Source organism: Actinia tenebrosa, unplaced genomic scaffold (assembly GCF_029948245.1).
Source record: "Actinia tenebrosa isolate PJP-AT-01 unplaced genomic scaffold, QUT_ActTen_1.0 PGA_scaffold1__47_contigs__length_23844297, whole genome shotgun sequence".
In the NCBI taxonomy this organism is placed as follows: Eukaryota; Metazoa; Cnidaria; class Anthozoa; order Actiniaria; family Actiniidae; genus Actinia; species Actinia tenebrosa.
In genome coordinates, this window is record NW_028292578.1 from 13167290 (window position 1) to 13185319 (window position 18030).

General features: G+C 37.5%; 2 protein-coding genes across 3 annotated transcripts; one reads left to right on the forward strand and one right to left on the reverse strand.

The window, feature by feature from the left end:
• Positions 1-985: 985 nt before the first annotated feature.
• On the reverse strand, positions 986-7868 carry LOC116289677 (uncharacterized). Its single transcript, XM_031696629.2, has 6 exons — positions 7656-7868; positions 7525-7588; positions 4946-5041; positions 3487-3669; positions 3092-3174; positions 986-2137 (listed from the first exon to the last, which is right to left on the reverse strand). The coding sequence occupies exons 1-6, from the start codon at positions 7729-7731 to the stop codon at positions 1992-1994; spliced, it is 648 nt and encodes a 215-aa protein (XP_031552489.1). The 5' UTR covers positions 7732-7868; the 3' UTR covers positions 986-1991.
• A 2445-nt stretch (positions 7869-10313) lies between these two features.
• On the forward strand, positions 10314-15511 carry LOC116289678 (transmembrane protein 134). 2 transcript variants are annotated; one of them, XM_031696630.2, is made up of 7 exons: positions 10314-10621; positions 12575-12630; positions 12727-12792; positions 13261-13337; positions 13894-13947; positions 14052-14105; positions 14646-15511. In XM_031696630.2, the coding sequence occupies exons 1-7, from the start codon at positions 10454-10456 to the stop codon at positions 14723-14725; spliced, it is 555 nt and encodes a 184-aa protein (XP_031552490.1). In that variant the 5' UTR covers positions 10314-10453; the 3' UTR covers positions 14726-15511. The 2 variants fall into 2 exon arrangements, with proteins under 2 accessions (XP_031552490.1, XP_031552492.1); XM_031696632.2 differs by lacking the exon at positions 10314-10621 and adding an exon at positions 11476-11681.
• Positions 15512-18030: the final 2519 nt, after the last annotated feature.

Sequence of the window (18030 nt, forward strand, 5' to 3'; positions counted from 1 at the left end):
GTGAGTAATTATTTTATTTAAATTTTTGGACTTGTGTTAAAGAGCGATTTATTTCCTAACATTTTCTCGAATCGCTCAGGAAACCCATAGTCCACCCTAGTGAGTTACTTTTGTCATCAACATTCTGAGAAACGACAAATTTCCGAGAAAGAACTAATCACGCCTGAATCGCTAAAACAATAAGCAGATACAGTAAAAGGTGTATATTATTCATGTTTTATAGGATTCATAGTACCTTTATTAACATAGCAATTCAATATTACATTTGTAATAGGGCTGATACTTAGATAAGGAGGGGAGATGGAAAAACTCGCAGGGCCGTAGCAACCGGTACGGTCACGGGTCCGGTTTCAACCGGACCAACTTTCGGGGGGAAAAACATAAGAAAAATAAAAAAATATATATGAAAAACTGAAAACCCTCGAAAACCGGACCAATCAGAAATTTGTGGCTACAGCCCTGAAAAGATGGAGGGTGATGAATTTCGAGTCTCTGAGAAGGGAGGGTCATGAAAAAACAGGCAGTGAAAAAAGGGAGGGTCACAAAAACGTATGCTCTTGCAGATGCCCCTTAAAACATTGGAAATCGCATTTCTGAGGCTCTCTCGCATTCTCATTGGTCTTAAGCACGTGCTTTGTGAGAGCACACAGTACGCATGTGCACTAAAATAATGGTTATTGTAATTCGTATCTTATAGAATAAATAAAAACTTGCTTGCTGTGGTGTGGAGTTATAAAGCACTTGGGCAGAACACTCGAGAAGCACTCCGATATGCGTTGTGCTTCTCCTAACACTTCTCTCGTGTTCCGCCAACCCCCGCTTGCTTTATAACTGCATACAGCACGCGTGCGCGTTTTCTATTTCCCCCAGGGTTTCTGGATATATATATAAGACATCTGTGAATCAATTTTCCGTAAAATAGTGCTCAATACATCGATAGAAGTAGAGCAGAATATTTGTTTGAGAAGAAAAAGTCAATACAACATTTTTCCCGACAAGCCTGTTTCGTGAATTGCTTCACTCTTCAGGGGATTTAATGATAAGGATATTTGTTACTATCATTTATATAGAAAAAGTATACATAATTAATTAGTGGATATAGTTTAGCTGTTGCGTAGTAACGCTTTGTTTCTGTGGCGGCATGAAGATACAAGTTCGCTTCGCTTATTTAATGATAAGAGTTCCGGTCGATAGATTATTAGAAACTTTTCTTTAAGACAAAGGTTACATCTTTTGCTGGAGCTGTTGTAGGCGGAGCTTGGAGATAGGACGTGCCATAAAATGGAGTAGCCGATATTACTGTTCTTGAGAGTCCAGATGTGTTTGCCGAGTTCAGTATATATATATATATACTAAATTAAATCCCCTGAACTTCCATCTTTTCCCATGAGTGGTACCTGTCATTGTCTTTTCCCATGAGTGGCACCTGTCATTGTCACCACCTGGTTAGCTCAGATGGTAAGAGCATCAGCCGGTCCAACACTAAGGGTCTTAAAATAACTGAGAATGTACTGCCTTTGTAATAATAGCTGAAAATGCTTAGACTTTCACGTCTTCTCAGATAAGGACCTTAAACTGTAGGCCCTGTCTCCCAACCCTTCCTAACCTGCAGTAAATGGGGGACATAAAAGAACCTGTTGAAATATTGGTGTAAGCATAGGGGATTGTCTCCTGGTTCAACAGCCTTTCCCAATTTGGAGGAATAACACTAATGTACTAATTTTGCTCATGATTGTAAGCTGCACGGCTGCTAATAGCGCCTCAATATGCAGCCAGTAAAGTCCTCCACTGGTCATAAAAATGTAAAGCACATTGAGAAGTTGTATAAATGAGCTATGTAAGAACCTCCCATTATTATACATAATACCGGCAAGGCTCAATATTTATAGTGAGTCTTCTTACTATAAACACATATTTAAAACAAGAAATAAGTGTAATTATTATAACTGTTCATTATTACATGTACTCATTTTAATTTTTGCAAGTTATCGTCAATTTTGATATTTTTCTTTCCATCTGTCTTTTAAATTATCAAATTCATATTCTGATACATTTTTATTTTTAACTTTGTTTTGGTCTTTTTTCTTCTTTTTCTTTTTCTTCTTTTTGTTGCTGTTCTCTCTGTGAACGCCATTATCTTTAAAAAACAAATTTCTGAAGTTAGACTCAGGAAACATCTATAGACAGGCCAACAGTCCTTGTTGCAGGCCTGGGGAGCCACCAGTTTGAGTTGATTTGAGAGGAGGGAGGAAAAACCATTCAGAATTACAGAATCAGGGCGAACCACATAAATTTATGTTCTTGTGGAGTTCAGTCCAAACCACATGAATTTATGTTCTTGCTTGGTGTGTTCTCATGGGATTATATAATATATATATATATATATATATATATTATATATTGTTTATTAATACCATTTCACAATAAAATAGTAATAACATCTTGTTTATTTTTTAAAGACTTAGCGAAAACCTTAAAATAATCAGTTTTTTCCTTGTAAATTAATTTTTATCAAAGTTGAAAGCCGCAGGTGTGGTAATTTACAATTTGCAACAAAGTACTTTTTACCAGGAACAATTTATTTTTCTCTGTCTCTCTTATCTGGTTTATACTTCCTTGATGCTAGGTCAAGAATGACTCAAATCAATGCCTCCCTATTGTACACCTATTTTAAAAAAACATTGTCAGTTGGATATCTGAAATCAGAAATCTGAGACCGATTGGAATTGTGGAGGACTGAGTATTTTCTCATTCAAAATTCAATATACACTTACCCAGATAGTTTGCCAGCGCAGGTCATCCCTCAAAGTTAGTATATCAAGATATTAACTTTCTGCGAACTACTAATTAAAACTACAAACAATTTACAGCTTACAACCCACAATTCCTTTCGGTCTCAGATTTCAGATCTCCGTCACCGACAACGTTTTTTGAAATAGGTTATATATGCTATTTGTGTACATACTTGTTCATATCATTAAATAATGTACATATTTGTGTAAACACAGTTTTTATTAATGGATATTTGTCCAAAAATGTGATAATGGAAGGAAAATCCAATTTTAAAGTGAAGACTGTTTATGTGCCTTACCAATAGATGGACAGCTGTTATCAATGATTGATTGTCCACAAACAGTGGCTTCCTGAAACCTTGTCAGGTCTTCTTCATTGTCACTGTAAAAACAATGCATATTTGCTAACACGTTATTTTCATTTGCAGGAATTGAATTTCAAGGTACAAAGGAAAAAAATTAATGTTATAAATGAAAAGTAAAGTTTTTTATCCATCACTAAAAAAAATTGAGATTATCATAATGAGTCAACAAGTTAACAGTGAATAACAAAAAGGCTTAGTTTTCAGGCTGTTTCATGAATGTAATTATGCTGACTGTTAGCATATATTTTACATCAAAGATATCAATTATAGCTATTTCTCTCTGAAAGTTTCAGAAAAATGAAATTTAATAGAATAAACATTTTCATTACCTTGATTCCGAGCTTGAAGAAGACTGGTGTGACCGCTTTGGGGTTTTGGGCTGTTTTTCTTTCAAATAGTCATTTTCCACATCAAGGAGCTTGTTTTTTGACAAACAAAATAAATGTATGCCAGAAACCTGTGACATTATTTTCTTTTGTTTGAAGGTGCAACCAGTTTCTATTTGAATACAGCTATCAATTATGAAAAAGCAACAATATGAAATTAATATTACTTTTAAGTTTAAAGACTGACAAACAAATATCACATCAATGCTACTGAAGGACAACTTCAATCTTCTTGATAAAGAAATGATAAAGGTTTATTGTAATGCTACTTAACAATGCACAACCCCAACATCAGAGGTTCACAGGCAAAAGATATTCCATCTAATGCAAGATAAAAGTACTTATCATACATGAACTGGAAGTACAATGAGGTAATAAGAAATTAAAGGGGGTCACTGAGGCCTAGGGCGAACGTCGAACTTTCCATGCACTGAACTTAATTAATTCAAAGAATGCTGCATCATTATCACATGATATCCATTGTTTATAATGAGTTTGGTGCATGGAAAGTTCAACGTTTGCCCTAGGCCTGAATTTATTTATTCATAAGATTGAATGGAAATTCACTCTTTTTGTGGTAAAAATGCATGAACAACAAAGCAATGTCCATAAATGTTTTTAAGGTTGATAATAGTTTTTAGTATCAGTTTTATAACCCATAATGGTTTGGATATCTACAAGTAACTCTTCTTGCAATGAACTAGGTAAGACCTACCAAAAATAAAATTAATAAAAGCTGCCCAAATTGCCACACTCATTGCATAATGTGTCATTTAATGTAATAATTGATAATATATAATATGCTGTATTAAGCCAGACAAATAATTATACAGCTGCAATTCATGTTTCATCAATAACTTTATGTTTTACAAATGTCCTTCCCCATATAAGCGGCTTTTCCATATGTGAGGTTCACACTACATTAACTAACTCTACGTTCACAATTTATAATGCACAATACTCAGCTTACTTTCTGCACATTAGGGAAGCACAGATGTTGTGTGCTGCTAATGCACTGCCTCTAACCATTAACCAGTGCAACTCAGGTTTGATTCCTTGGCTCAGTGTTGTATGTGAGTAGGGTTGCTTCATATTATTGTTCTCTTCTATGTTTTAAAGGGGTTTTCTATGGCTTTCCTCCCTCTATGAAAGTCAACTCCTAAATTCTAATTCAATCTGACATCAAGTGCTTTAATCATGAGCCTTTAGCTTGGGAGACTGAGCAATCACTCCCTGGAATCAATGTAAAATATATTGCATTTACATTATGGTGTCAGGAAAACTGGAGAGCACAGAGAAAAACCCTTGTGGTAAGGAAATCAAGAGAAGAGAAACATATATTAGAGCAAGATATGAAATAAAGTGAAAAAAATATCACTTTAAAATAGAGTCAAAGACTTACCCATCTAGATAAGATGACAATTTTTTGGCTATATGTCTCTTGATTTCTGGAGTCAAATTGCTGCTTTGTGTTTCCTCATCACAATCCTTCTCATTCCTGTAGTTATGGTTAGTAGTACAGTGGTTAGCTAAGGTTACTATCAAATTCAAGTACAATCATATCACACTAATTATAGACCTTTTGCAACAGTTAGTTACCAGGCTGCAAGTTACTAATCCCTTGCTTAATTCCCTTAATAAAATGATTCTCTGTAAAGTAAGCTTTGATTGTTTTATCTTCCAAATTGAGCTCTGGTGTGAGTATACTGCAGTAAATCTATATCTACTGACTAAGAGATATATGTTACGGCTTGCTTCTAATCCACATGGTATGAAGTAAACCGTAAAGTCCCACTGGACCTGGGATACTATACAATAAAATTATACTACTCATTCCTCATGATTTATAGACTAGATACGAAAGCTCTAACCAACGTGTCACTGCTAATCACTACCACAAAGTACGGCAGTGGTGCATCTCGATGGAGTCCAACTGAAAGCATGTGAATGCTCCTCTGGCAGCCACTACACAGTCCTTGCATAACCCCAGACCACAGCTCTAACCAGTTTGAATTAGTTAGTGTTGATTTGGGGGAGGGAGGAAAAGCAAAGGGCCAAAAAACCCTTGGAGTCATAAAGAGTGCCAACCAACTCAAGCTCACATGGGGAAACAAGGACTCAAAACCCTAGACCCCAAAGTTGAGAGACCAGCATTTTACCCAGTGTGCAACAAACGCAGACTGCAGTCTGCAGAACAGATCAAAACAAAAAATCCAAATACATGAAATATGTTTGAAAAATTATTTGTTTAGAAATTCAAGAAGCATTTAATGTCTCACTGGCACACTTCCAGTGTAGTGAATTTGTTGTTAGTCATAAACGTTATTGATGTACAGAGTTAATCGACCTGAGTTGCAGTAATATGAAATAACATGACACCCTAAAAAAAGTAATGAAAAGAAAAAGATATATGATAATATAATAATAAAAATAATGATGATGATGATGATAATAATGATACTTTATTTAAATAAACCTTAATAGTCTATGCATGTCTTATTAGATGATAATATTAATTATAATAATAATAATAATGATGATAATAATATTAATAATAATGATGATATTCAATACTTAAATACTTTGATATTTGAACAACAACAATAGTTTATTTGCATTCAAGGAGGAAAGAATTACATGAAACATAAATTTAAAATTGCAAAAACACGAGCACAGCTACTTAAAATCATCTATAGGATTTTTATCCATCAAACAATTTTACATAAACAAATAGACTAGACCTTTAAATTAATGATTTCATATATAGTCACATTTTATATTTCATATAAGATTTGATTTAGGATTTATCAATCCCATTTTATCACTAATTTTAGTAAATATTCTAATTGTATTCAGAATTTAGGATATAGGTTTTATGCTTCATAAGTTTTCTTTTTTTTTCTTTTTTTTTTTTTTGGAATATTAGTAACTATAAATTTAGACACAACATATTTTATTGTCATTTATTAACAATATTGTAATTAGAATTTAATTAGGGTTAATTTGGCCTCTAGGTTACGCTTAGCGCCCTATTGTGTCACTTGTATGGAGCATACAAGAGTTTTACACTGCTGTCATAATAATAATAATAATAAATAAAATAATAATAATAATAATAATAATAATAATAATAATAATAACTCTATTTACAGAGGGTAAAAACACTTTACAGTTATAAACTGATAAACTAGTGGCCTTCTAATTATTACTTATGTTGCACACCGCACACCATCCTGTTTAATTTTGTGACACCCTAAGAGGTACCAAAATAGTAGTACCCCCCCCCCCCCCCCAACCCTTATAAACTTTCAACATATGTTCATTATATTATTTATAATTGTCAGCGTTTTGATGGTTGCTTTTTTCTTCAAATGTGGCAAGCCCCCTGAGACCCTGTGCATGCCAGTCTATATGACCCGGGATATGACTGATGATGGTTTCAGTTGATACCTACTTTATCACTACCACCATCTCCACAAATACTCCCATTCGTCATGATATAGATTGTAATCACCTTCTACCTCTAATACATGATCATCCCTTTAGACGACCAGCCATACATACACAGGGCTGTCAACCCCCGAGATATTCAAATCTGGAGAATTGATAGGGAAGGGACATGACGTCACAGCGCGTCAAAAAGCGCGCGAAAAGGCGTCTTTCGCTTTGTAATATTTGATGTGATTGGTTTATTTCTGACCAATTAGATTATCGCTTATATTACAATGGCCTGCTTGCAAGAACAGTTTATGAGGAACGTTTTGATTTTGTTAGCGATGTAAAATAACACAAATAACATGAAATAATTGGAATTTTATGGTTGTGAAAGTCTAGTCTCACAAGACAAGAAATGGCCAGCTTCGGGGATTATCCGGGAGATTTGATACTCTAATCTGGAGACCGGGAGATACGGTCCAAAATCTGGAGACTCCCGGTTTATCCGGGAGAGTTGACAGCCCTGCATACATACTGTATACATACCTCCCGGATTTCTTTATATTTTCTCTCTCCATTTGTTTAATTACGAGGTGGGCCTCGGTTAAGTCTGTTAAAAAAGGTAAATAAATAAAAAAAGCGATCAAATTGAGTCATTCCTATGAGCCTGGAGGTACCTTTAGCAGCACAGCCCGCAATCTCAGCCATTATTTTTCTTTCTTCTTCATCTTCTTCAGAACTCGAGGACGCCATCTTGATAAGGCCTGGTTACCAGGAGCGTAGCAATCAGGAATCCCGCCCAGAGTACTACTAGTACTAGACGTCTGTATGTACTCTGGTCTGTACTCTAGTATTTGTTGGGCAGGAATGAGAGAAGGACTGGCTTTTCGAAAGTGTCACGACTGTAATAGTTTCATTGTTCTTATCTATCTCCACTATCCTCAGACCGACATTAAACATTTTTGGCATGCGATAATAAACGTACGAAATATAAGGTTTTATAAGTTAACCACTTATATGTGGCATGGGTTATTAATAGAAATGATTCGGTAGCATATAATATGCGCGAGTACTTCGTTTTTCATCTCCTTTCCATATGCCTTATTCACGTCTAATATCAAGTTCCTTGTTCGCTATTTGACTTCGTAAAGTTAACACGGTGAGGCAGCATGGTACGTATTATCGGTATTATGTCTCCCAAGGGCAAAACATCTTTGGATTTCAGAGGAGCATTCATTACGACTGCTGTAGTTCTTGGTTGGTTTTGTTCAAACACTCTAGTTAGTGTGGTAAACAAGAGCTTATTCCAGTTAGAGGGTTTACGATTCCCGATCCTGCTGACTTCTCTTCATATGTTATCGTCGTTTGTTTTTGGACATATGTTGTTAAGTCCTGCGAACCGACAAAACGCTCTATTTAACATTCCTCGCAGAATATGGATTAAAATTCTGGCCCTCAGTGCCGTCTTCTCGCTAAGTATCGCTTTAGGAAACGTCGCTCTTCAATATCTTGGTTTGCCTTTAATCCAGATGATCAGTTCACTCACCCCTGTAGCAACTTTTTTTATCGAGATGATACTAATGCCAGACAAATTCAGATCCAAGTACACATCACTTTCATGGTATTCCATGGCAGGTTTACTTGGAGGGGCTGTCCTCAGCACCATTGGCGACCTTGATTTTGTACTTTTTGGTTTCATCTGTGCGGTAATGTCAACCCTGTTACGCGGTTTGAAAAGCTTACTGCAAGAATACCTGTTAAAGGGAGAATGTGTAGAAACAACTATTTATTTATTGTACCTAATGTCTTTTCCCAGCTTTTTGATTCTGTTTGTTCTTGGTTTTTTTCTGGAGTATCACATCATGTTAGAACTATGGCAGTTACATGTTCCTCATCCCAAGGTTATCAGTCTTGTTATTCTTAGCTGTTTATCAGCTTTTAGCTATAACATCTTTGGTTTTCTGGTTAGCATACAAGCTTCAGCTGTTACCATACACATACTAGGTAATATAAAAATTGTGCTTTGTATTGCTGCATCTCTTATTGTTTTTGGTAACAATGTAACTGTCTTGAGCTGGTTGGGAGTCATGATGACTCTTCTTGGAGGAGCTAGTTTCTGGTATGGAAAAAAAGAAGTAACTGGTAGAGATCATTTAAAGTGTTGTACCCAGACCCATGGGACAGGATGGGGGGGGGGGGGGTACTCTTGCCCGTTTAGGGTAGGGATGTGCCGCTGAGCCCTCTGAACCCTGACCCTGTTGCAGAGTAAAATCGCTGAAATTCATACCCTGTTCCAGAGCAAGATCGCTGAAAATCATACCCTGTTCCGGTATTGCAAAAATGGATACCCTGTTCCAGAAAGGAGAGAGCATGATTTCATATACCCTGTCCCAGAGCGAGCGCTATTCTTATAGCCTGTTCCAGCTGAGTAGAATCGCTGAAAACCATACTCTGTTTGGTGGCACGTACCCGTATAGCAAATATAGGGGAGTACCTCCCCCCCCCCTGGGCCTTTTGCAACAACAGGTCACATAACCCTACCCCCTAAAGTAAAAAGTCATATTAAAGTGAACAACAGAAATGAGTTAAAAGAGCACCTCTATATTAAAATGAAGACATAAAACAATGGGGATATAATTAATGCACACTAATTTTAACAAGGTGAATGCATGGGGATACAGTAAATTGAATGCATGCTTCATCACTTTTTAAACCAGCAACAACTTCAGCAATTTTAACAGCATATCTTCCCCTGGCACTGGGGGAAAGTGCTATTTTAAATTTGCCCCCTTAATTAAAGGCTCAAATAAAAAATGGCTAGACAGCTTTTGATTTTTGGCAGGACAAATAATTTTGATGGAGCAAAATTTGCCCTGCCATTGTATTTTTCATTTGGCAGTTCAAAATATTGTTTTAGGTTGTCAGTAGTAAAATCTGAACTGCATTTTGACCATTGGCAGCCCAGGCCACTATTTCAAGTCACAATAATAATTAGGAATAATAAGGAATAATTTATATAGTGTCGATATCCTTAAGTTCAAAGACACTTTACAATATAAAAATGTGACTCAATAGATTTAAAATTGAAAATAAATTTAAGAAAAGAATTTGATGAGTCATGTATCATACCTTCAGTTAAATCTTTGAATAGATAGGTAGACAGTTACTTAGGTAGGTTTAGCATGCAGGAAAAAGTAAATGTGTAATAAAAATAAAACCATTTGTATCTTATATGAAAATCTAGCAGCTTGAAAATTTAAAGTTTTCCTTGTCAAACTTTACCTCTCCCACCACTCCCTCTTTTTTCTAATCATTCGCCGCGTAGAAACTGGGCTCTAGTACGCAGCTTTGACAAGATGATGTTTTAGTTCAACGAGTTGAAAGAAGTTTACCTTTTTACTGTAATTCAGTTTTTTCCCAGCAAAAGTTGATTATAAAAAAGAATAAGGGAGATGAACGCCCGTGCTATTCACTAATGGCCTCGAATCACTCACAGAAAGACCAGTTTTATGATAATATTGACGACAGTGACGACCAAGCTGTACCTGATGTGATTACAAAATACAGCAAAAAAAAATCGTCAAATGAACGAGATCTTGGCTCCGGAGGATTCACAAAAACTCGATATAAACTAGAGAGAAAGGTAAATATGTCGCACTGCCAAGTCTAGGTTCTATTATTAAATGGCATCCTTTTACCAGTCGTTCTCGCAGGGGAGGTCTTAGGAAAGATGGAATTAATAAGTCCATACAGCCAAGTAGTTGTTCTTCGTGATTAACAGTATGCATAAACAGCAGCACATTACTTTTCCTTTGTATATGTTTATATACTGTCCTTCTTGTTATGTCTTACCATGTTATGCACTTATCAATGTCTTGCCCCAACGGGGGAGCCCAGGCATACAAGGGCTATTGACATAAGAACCTTGCCCGTGACAGGGGCTGCTAGGCTTTTATTGACACTTTTTTTTTCGTTTTCAAAGTAAAACCCTCAAAAAAAACATTTTTATATGGCCCTTAAAAGGGGCTCTTTTTTTTTTCAAGGATGTCATTAGCCCCTGGGTATCCCCAGGCTCCCCCCGTTGGGGCAAGACATTGATAGGTGCATTAGGACTATGATGGGTAATTGTGGTTTTATCTATTTTATTTGAAATTTTATTTGAAATTCTTATTTAATTGTGTGTGGTTGAGACAGACAAATACCCGTATGCATATTCTTCCTCATTAAACTCTGCCAAGCTTGACTGCAATAATATTTATGAAATAAAGAATGAATGAATGTACTGTAGCCAAAGCTAGAGCTGCTTTCAGCACCAGTTATTAGCTCAGTATTATACTACACAATCTATGAATAGAAAAATAATGTGGAAGTTGTTTTTTATCATTGGTACAAGTTTGTAATCCATTTTAATTATTAATAAGGTGGACTTCCTTCTAAGGAAAATTCTTTTGAATAATTATTACTTCTTTTGAATGAATATTGATTTTTGTATTTGCATCTGGACTCAGATATACAAATTCTTCAGACATTGTTGCTCGTTGAGAACTCAGTCTAAATTATTATAAATTTTATCATTGCTTCATCAAGTAAAAGAAGAAGGAATATTTGGTAAAACAAATGGTTGTCTTGACTTTTGAAAGGCCAAATTAACAACTGGTTTATCAAGAAAGGTTGTAACACTGATGAATACCTCAGCTGCAAAGGTTGGAAATCTTTTTTTTAATGGAAATATTGAGATATTATATAAATACAAATATCTAGGATGTAAGCTATAGATTTATATAGATGACTAGCACATTCCTACTATGTTTTTCAGGTTTATTATCACAAAGAATCAAAAAGGCTGCAATGATATTCACATTTTGAATGTTTGTTTGAGTCAATCGTAGTAACTAGCAGATGTTAGAGATAGCTGGTTTTAGTCATGCTAAAAGATCTCATTCTAATCATATTTTAGGTATATCTATACATCTATTACTCTAGCTAGGTCATACCTTCCTATTAATTATTATAATTTGTGTGTTGGTGTTTTAAAATCCTGATTTAGTGGTAAATTACATCAGTAGCTAATGTATGCTATTAATATTAGTTCTCCATATTATAATGTTTATTGGGGTTTCTACAGCATGTGGTCTCCCCTGTGAGCCCAGTCTCTTATCTTTCTCTCCCTTCTTTAGACTGGGAGCCAAGTTAGAATGTTACTTTTGATGCCACAATTCATGATCAGGAATAAACAAACCAGTCAAAACCTTTTTTTACCAGATACACAGTCATGTACATATTAAACAAATTTAATTTGTTAGGCAACTGTTGAAATCATATGGATAATTTTGACAGCATTGCTAAGTTACCACATGCCTGTGCAACAATATGACATCCTACTTGCAGAGTCTATTTCCCCTCAAAATGAGCTCCTGTGGACCTCGGTGCTAGTTACCTTAAATTTTAATTATAATATAAGCTCAGAATATGGTGAAAATAATATAGACAGAATACACAATATTCATGACTCCTAGGACTTACCTGTCAGTTATTCATGTCCAGACACTAAACAGACAGTCTTTCATTCAAATGCATGATCTTGATTGTACAACAGGATGAAGCTTCCAGCTCTTTACTTAATGAAGGCCGTTCGTCATCAGCAAGTTTTAGGTAAGCAATGTGTTTTAAACATAAATCCATAACGACTTAGATGTGATAATATATTATAAGCACTTTATATTATAAGGCTATTTTTTTCTATTTAAGCACAACAGCTTCAGTTGAGTTTGGATCTGAAGAAAATATTGATGAATACAAATCAGAGCAATTGTTGTAAGTTACTTCATTTTATTTATTCAATTCTTATTGACTATATTATACAAATTTGAATAAGAAAGAAGACTCACAAAGTATTTTGGTATTGGTAGTAAATTGATGCCATTGGAATTTTGCAATGATCTCCATTCAGCCACTGGGTTACCTGTGGTAAACCAGTTTTAAAATACCTTTGGCATATTTTTCCTGTCCTGATTCCTCCCCTACAAAATGGACATGTTGCACAGATATAGTGCCCAGGGGACTTCAGGAACTTACCCAAAAGACCTTTGCAGGGTTCTGCTTTAGAGTTCTCTGGTCTACAGTCCAATCAATATTAGTGTTCAACATGTGTGTTGAGAGTTGTGCATAAAACATTGAATGTGTTGGGAGCGTGTGTGAGTGAAGTGTCCCCATTTAGTGCAAAAGCGCTGCCAGAACGACTAGACTTTTGTATTATATTAAGTCTGACATTTTCTGTTTCAGTTGGTTACGACATCCAAGAGTCAGAGAAAATTGTAAAACTGTTACTGCTGCATTTTTATTGTTCCTTGCAGGATTTGGTAAGGCATGACTATTGACCGTTGTTACTTTTTCAAAAGTTCTGGTGGAACTTTGAAATAATAAAAACTTCTTAAAAATTTGAACTTATGAAATATAATATTCAATGGAGTAATTTAGCCTTCTTGCCAAGGCAATTCTTAGTAGAGACATAGTAGTAGAGCTAGTGTAAGCATGATGTAATATTTCAAAGCCGACAATGAGGACTGGACGGGATTTCAAGTCAAAGCAATTAGTTGCAGTGCGAGGCGCAGCTGAGGACTGGAACTAATTGCGCGGACTTGAAATCCCGTCCAGTCCGATATTGGAGGCTTTGAAATGACTTCTCATCTCATTAATTATTCGACTTGGAGTAACTGGAACAAAATTAATTTTGTTCCAGTTACTCCAGACTGAATGCATTCCTTTCACAGCACTTTACCAGGTTTCAAGTAACATCGTGTGACCTAAAAATAGCCCATTGATTGGCTGGTTTACTCATGAATTATTAATGAGTATGAGAATTATGCTTCTCATACTGTGTATTCATTATATGTATTTTTGTTGTTGATTCTTTAGTTTTTCTCATTGCTGGAATAGCCCTTGCTTCAGTGCAACAAGATGAGGAAAACAGTAAGTGTTATTACAATTAAACTACCCATTTAAAGTCTATTAAACCTCCATTATAAACAGTCTTAGTTGAATATTTATAATTTCTATTTGAAATTTGTTGTTAGATCACAAAGCAATAATATTTTTTGTATGTGCTGCTATTTGCATCATCCCTGGAGGTATGTGTTTGCTTTAAGAATGGTGTCGACCAGATACAAGTGCATTAACCTTCCCTCCCTCTGTTTCCTTTCTCATAATGCTCTATATTTACAGGGTCTGTCTCCATCTCACCCAACATTGTAATCTTCTAGGCTGGAGTTCTGCACTTATCCATCAAAAGAATCCAAATATCTGTTGAATCCATCTCTCACTATTTCTCACACTGTCCCCAATATGCCGCCCAATGTCAAAATCTGCTTTCGATTTCCTCACAGCTTTTCCAACAACTTACTTCAGAGTCTGATAAAGTAAATTTTTCTATGTGGTTCTCCACATTTAACTTTAAAGCAAAATCAAAAACCGTTCTTGAGTGTCCAACAATATTAAAGACATCTTTCTAATATGTTAAATGTAATCTCCCACGATGTAATCGCCATTGTACTTTTTCTATATATGTGTTGGGTTTTTTCTTGCTAATATATGTTAAACTTATCTTTCTTCATAAAAAATAAAATAAAAATGAATAAAAAATCTGAATATGCTTTCTCTCTCTTTTTCAGGATACCATATTATATACATCTACAGGGCTACAAGAGGAGAAAGGGGCTATAACTTTGAGAGTATTCCATCATTTAAGTAATGATCTATGTACATATTAATTTATTAATAAGACCTTGAAGTTCCTGCATATGATACATTTTTTCATAGTGGTATAAATAATTTATGTTCTATTACATTTGGGGAATCTCTATTATTTTTTTGAAATGTGCAAAAAAATAAAGAATTTACATCATTGTTGATTATTTGGTTTTGTTATTTGTATGATTTGATATTGTGTAGTTCCAGAAATTATCCTTATGTTCCCCCCTCCAACAAAGCAATTTGGAATTTCCCAAGGAGTGGGGATAGGGGGTCAGAGAAAGAATAAAATTCCAGAGTTTGTATGTGTGACAGAGTCAAGAGACACTATTTTGGACAGTAATTATTTAGTCATAAATCTATATTTTTAATTAGGAATGCCTCGTGTACACATAGGAATGTAATTCTTTAGTTAACTGTTTGCGTGGAAAATGCGTAAGCAAGAAATAATTTCCGTACGTAATTACATTACAGTGAGTCATGCCTAGGTTTGGCGCTTGTTTACGTAAGTTCGTGTTTGGGACATCCTGTTTGCGCCTAGGGCGTGCAACATTGCGTAGGATGTGTAAGGTCTTAAGAATGCAGGTTTTCCCATAAAAGTAGGCCCAAACTAAGCTTAAATCAGTGTAGTAAAAGTTCTTGAAGACGTTGCGTTGTCTACGGATATTTTCACATATCAAGACAAGGAATTCTCTTCGATGTAAAGAGATATCCTGTAATCTCGTTCCCGTTTTTTTTCATGTATTGTAAAGTTGTGTGAATTTTTCAATAAATTCTTTTGTCAAAACCACTTGCAATCTGATTCATAGCTGAGCGCCTTGCCGCCGGTTACATTTTTGGTGTCAGAAGTGGGATTGCAAGAAAGTTGACATTAGTAGTTACTGATTATTTACCAACGGGAACGAGACTGAAATCATGGCAGAAGAAGCTGTGGCTGCACTCACAGAGCAATTGGCTGCACTCAAGGCACAGCTGGATGGCATGCAGGCTGAAGGAGGACCCCCTGCCCAACCTGTTCCTGCACCAGTGGTACAAGTGACAGTGCCAAGGGAGAAGAAGCTGAGAAAGTATGCTGGTGGCAGAGACGACAAAGTGCTTGAAGACTGGATAGCGGATGCACAGAGGTCTGTGGCTGCCCAGAAGTTAACTGGTCAAGAGGCGGTGGATTTCCTGTACCATAGCTTAGAAGGTGCGGCTCGAGATGAAGTTCGACTAAGGCCTGTGGATGACTGGACAGACCCGGATGGCTTCTTCAGGATTCTAAGAGACGTCTTCGGGGAGAAGCTCACCAAGACCCAGCTTCTCCAGAGGTTTTTCGCCAGAAAACAAGGTGACAGAGAGCCCATCCAGGACTTTGCCCATGCCCTGATGTCAATGGCGGAGCACATAACCAGAGTACACGTAGGAGCCCTGGAAAACAAGGACCAGAACCTCAGAGACACATTCGTTGAGAACTTGCGTGACAACCTGTTGCGCAGGGATCTCAAGCGCTATATCAGAGAACATCCCGAGAAGACCTTCAACGAGGTGAGGCAAGAGGCCTATCGTAGCTCGGAAGACACAGATAGAGGAGCACATCGCCATGCAGCGGCCAAGGAGGTGTTGGTGGAGAGCAACCAAGTAAATGCCATCCAAGAGCTTGCAGCAGGACAGAAGGCCCTGGTGGAGAGGCTCATGCAGCAACAAAAATTGCTGGATGAGCAGCAGAAGCTGCTAACCCAACTTACCATGAAGTTAGCAAGCCCATCACCACCACGAAGTCCCCCACGTGGTCCGAGGAGATGTTACAACTGCCACGAGCTTGGACATCTTCGGCCGAACTGCCCAAAGCCCCTGAAAGACAAGGCACCAGCAGCACCACAGAAGGAGTCAAACTCCAGCTCTCCACGGCAGTGAGCCACGCCGTGGAGAGGAACTGTAGTGGCTCTAACTCTCTTTTTCAGAACGAAAAGTTTGTCGGGACAAGTTCCACAGTGGTGGCGAGGATTGGCGGAGTACCTGTGAAAAGCTTAGTGGATACGGGCTCCATGGTTACCCTCATCACCGAGTCGTTCTACAGGGAAAAGCTACAGCCAACCCTAGGAGACCTACACCCTGAAACAAGATTACTGCAGCTGCGAGGAGCTAACGGTTTGGACATCCCTTACATTGGATATATCGTCACTACAGTAGAGATCGGAGGAGTGGTGGTCCCTGGGTGCGGCATCTTCATCACGAAGGACACAGCAGCCACTACAGTAATGCAGAGGAGGGTACCTGGCCTACTGGGAACCAACGTTCTTGGGCAGGTGCCCCAATACCAACAGATCCTGCAAGATGAAGAGAAGAAGAGTAAACGTAAAACTGGGTTCGTGAAAGTAGCCGGCTCAGACAAAGTCTGGGTCCCTGCTTTCACAGAATCTGATATCTTGGTCACAGGCCCATCATGGGGCACTGATGCTGTGATCGAACCCCTTGGTGTACCAGTAGAAGGAAACCTCACCGTGGCCAGTACTCTCGTGGATACTACCAAGACGTGTTACTATGTCAGAGTTGCCAACCAGACGGCAAAGGACATATGGCTAAAGCCAAGGACGCGGATTGGAATTGTGCGAGAGGGAGAGATGGTCAAGAGAGGAGAGCAGTTGGAGTTCCTACACGAGAATAACATGGTGACAGTGTGCTGTAACCTTAGTGCTGACCCTCAGATGCCACCCCAACGGGAAGCTGTGGGCAAAGTACGTTGGCAAAGGATACAGACACCCCCTCACGGGATTACCCTGGAACATTTCCCCGGGACGGAACTTCAGAGGGAGAAAGCTCTCCAGATGTTCGAAAGAAATGAAGAGGTGTTTGCTTCATGTAAGGAGGACCTTGGCTGTACAAAGACAACATATCATCGCATCTACACAGACGATGATGTGCCTGTCACAGAGCGTTACAGAAGGATTCCTCCAAACCAATACCAGGAGGTGCAACAGCATCTACAAGACTTGCTAGAAAAAGGAGTGATATGTCCAAGTGAGAGTAACTATGCCTCCCCAATAGTGCTTGTACGAAAGAAGTCTGGAGCCTTGAGGATGTGCGTCGACTACCGGAAGCTGAACCAGAAAACCAAGCGTGATCAGTACCCCCTACCAAGGATAGAGGAATCACTGGAGGCACTGCGTGGCGCAAAGTACTTTTCCACCATAGATCTGGCATCAGCCTACAATCAAGTTGAAGTCCATCCTGATGATCAGCACAAGACTGCGTTCACAACGCCCATGGGTTTGTTTCAGTACACTCGGATGCCGTTTGGACTACAGAATGCCCCAGCGACCTTCC

What these genes read in the sequence shown, in the direction of transcription:
- LOC116289678 (XM_031696630.2), top strand. Translation starts at nt 10,454, where the DNA reads ATGGCCTCGAATCACTCACAGAAAGACCAGTTTTATGATAATATTGAC. An exon ending in GATATAAACTAGAGAGAAAG is followed by an intron (nt 10,622 to 12,574) that starts GTAAATATGTCG and finishes ATTGTACAACAG; the next exon opens with GATGAAGCTTCCAGCTCTTT. An exon ending in TATTTGCATCATCCCTGGAG is followed by an intron (nt 14,106 to 14,645) that starts GTATGTGTTTGC and finishes TCTCTTTTTCAG; the next exon opens with GATACCATATTATATACATC.
- LOC116289677 (XM_031696629.2), bottom strand. Translation starts at nt 7,731, where the DNA reads ATGGCGTCCTCGAGTTCTGAAGAAGATGAAGAAGAAAGAAAAATAATG. An exon ending in AATATAAAGAAATCCGGGAG is followed by an intron (nt 5,042 to 7,524) that starts GTATGTATACAG and finishes CCATAACTACAG; the next exon opens with GAATGAGAAGGATTGTGATG. An exon ending in TAACAGCTGTCCATCTATTG is followed by an intron (nt 2,138 to 3,091) that starts GTAAGGCACATA and finishes TGTTTTTTAAAG; the next exon opens with ATAATGGCGTTCACAGAGAG.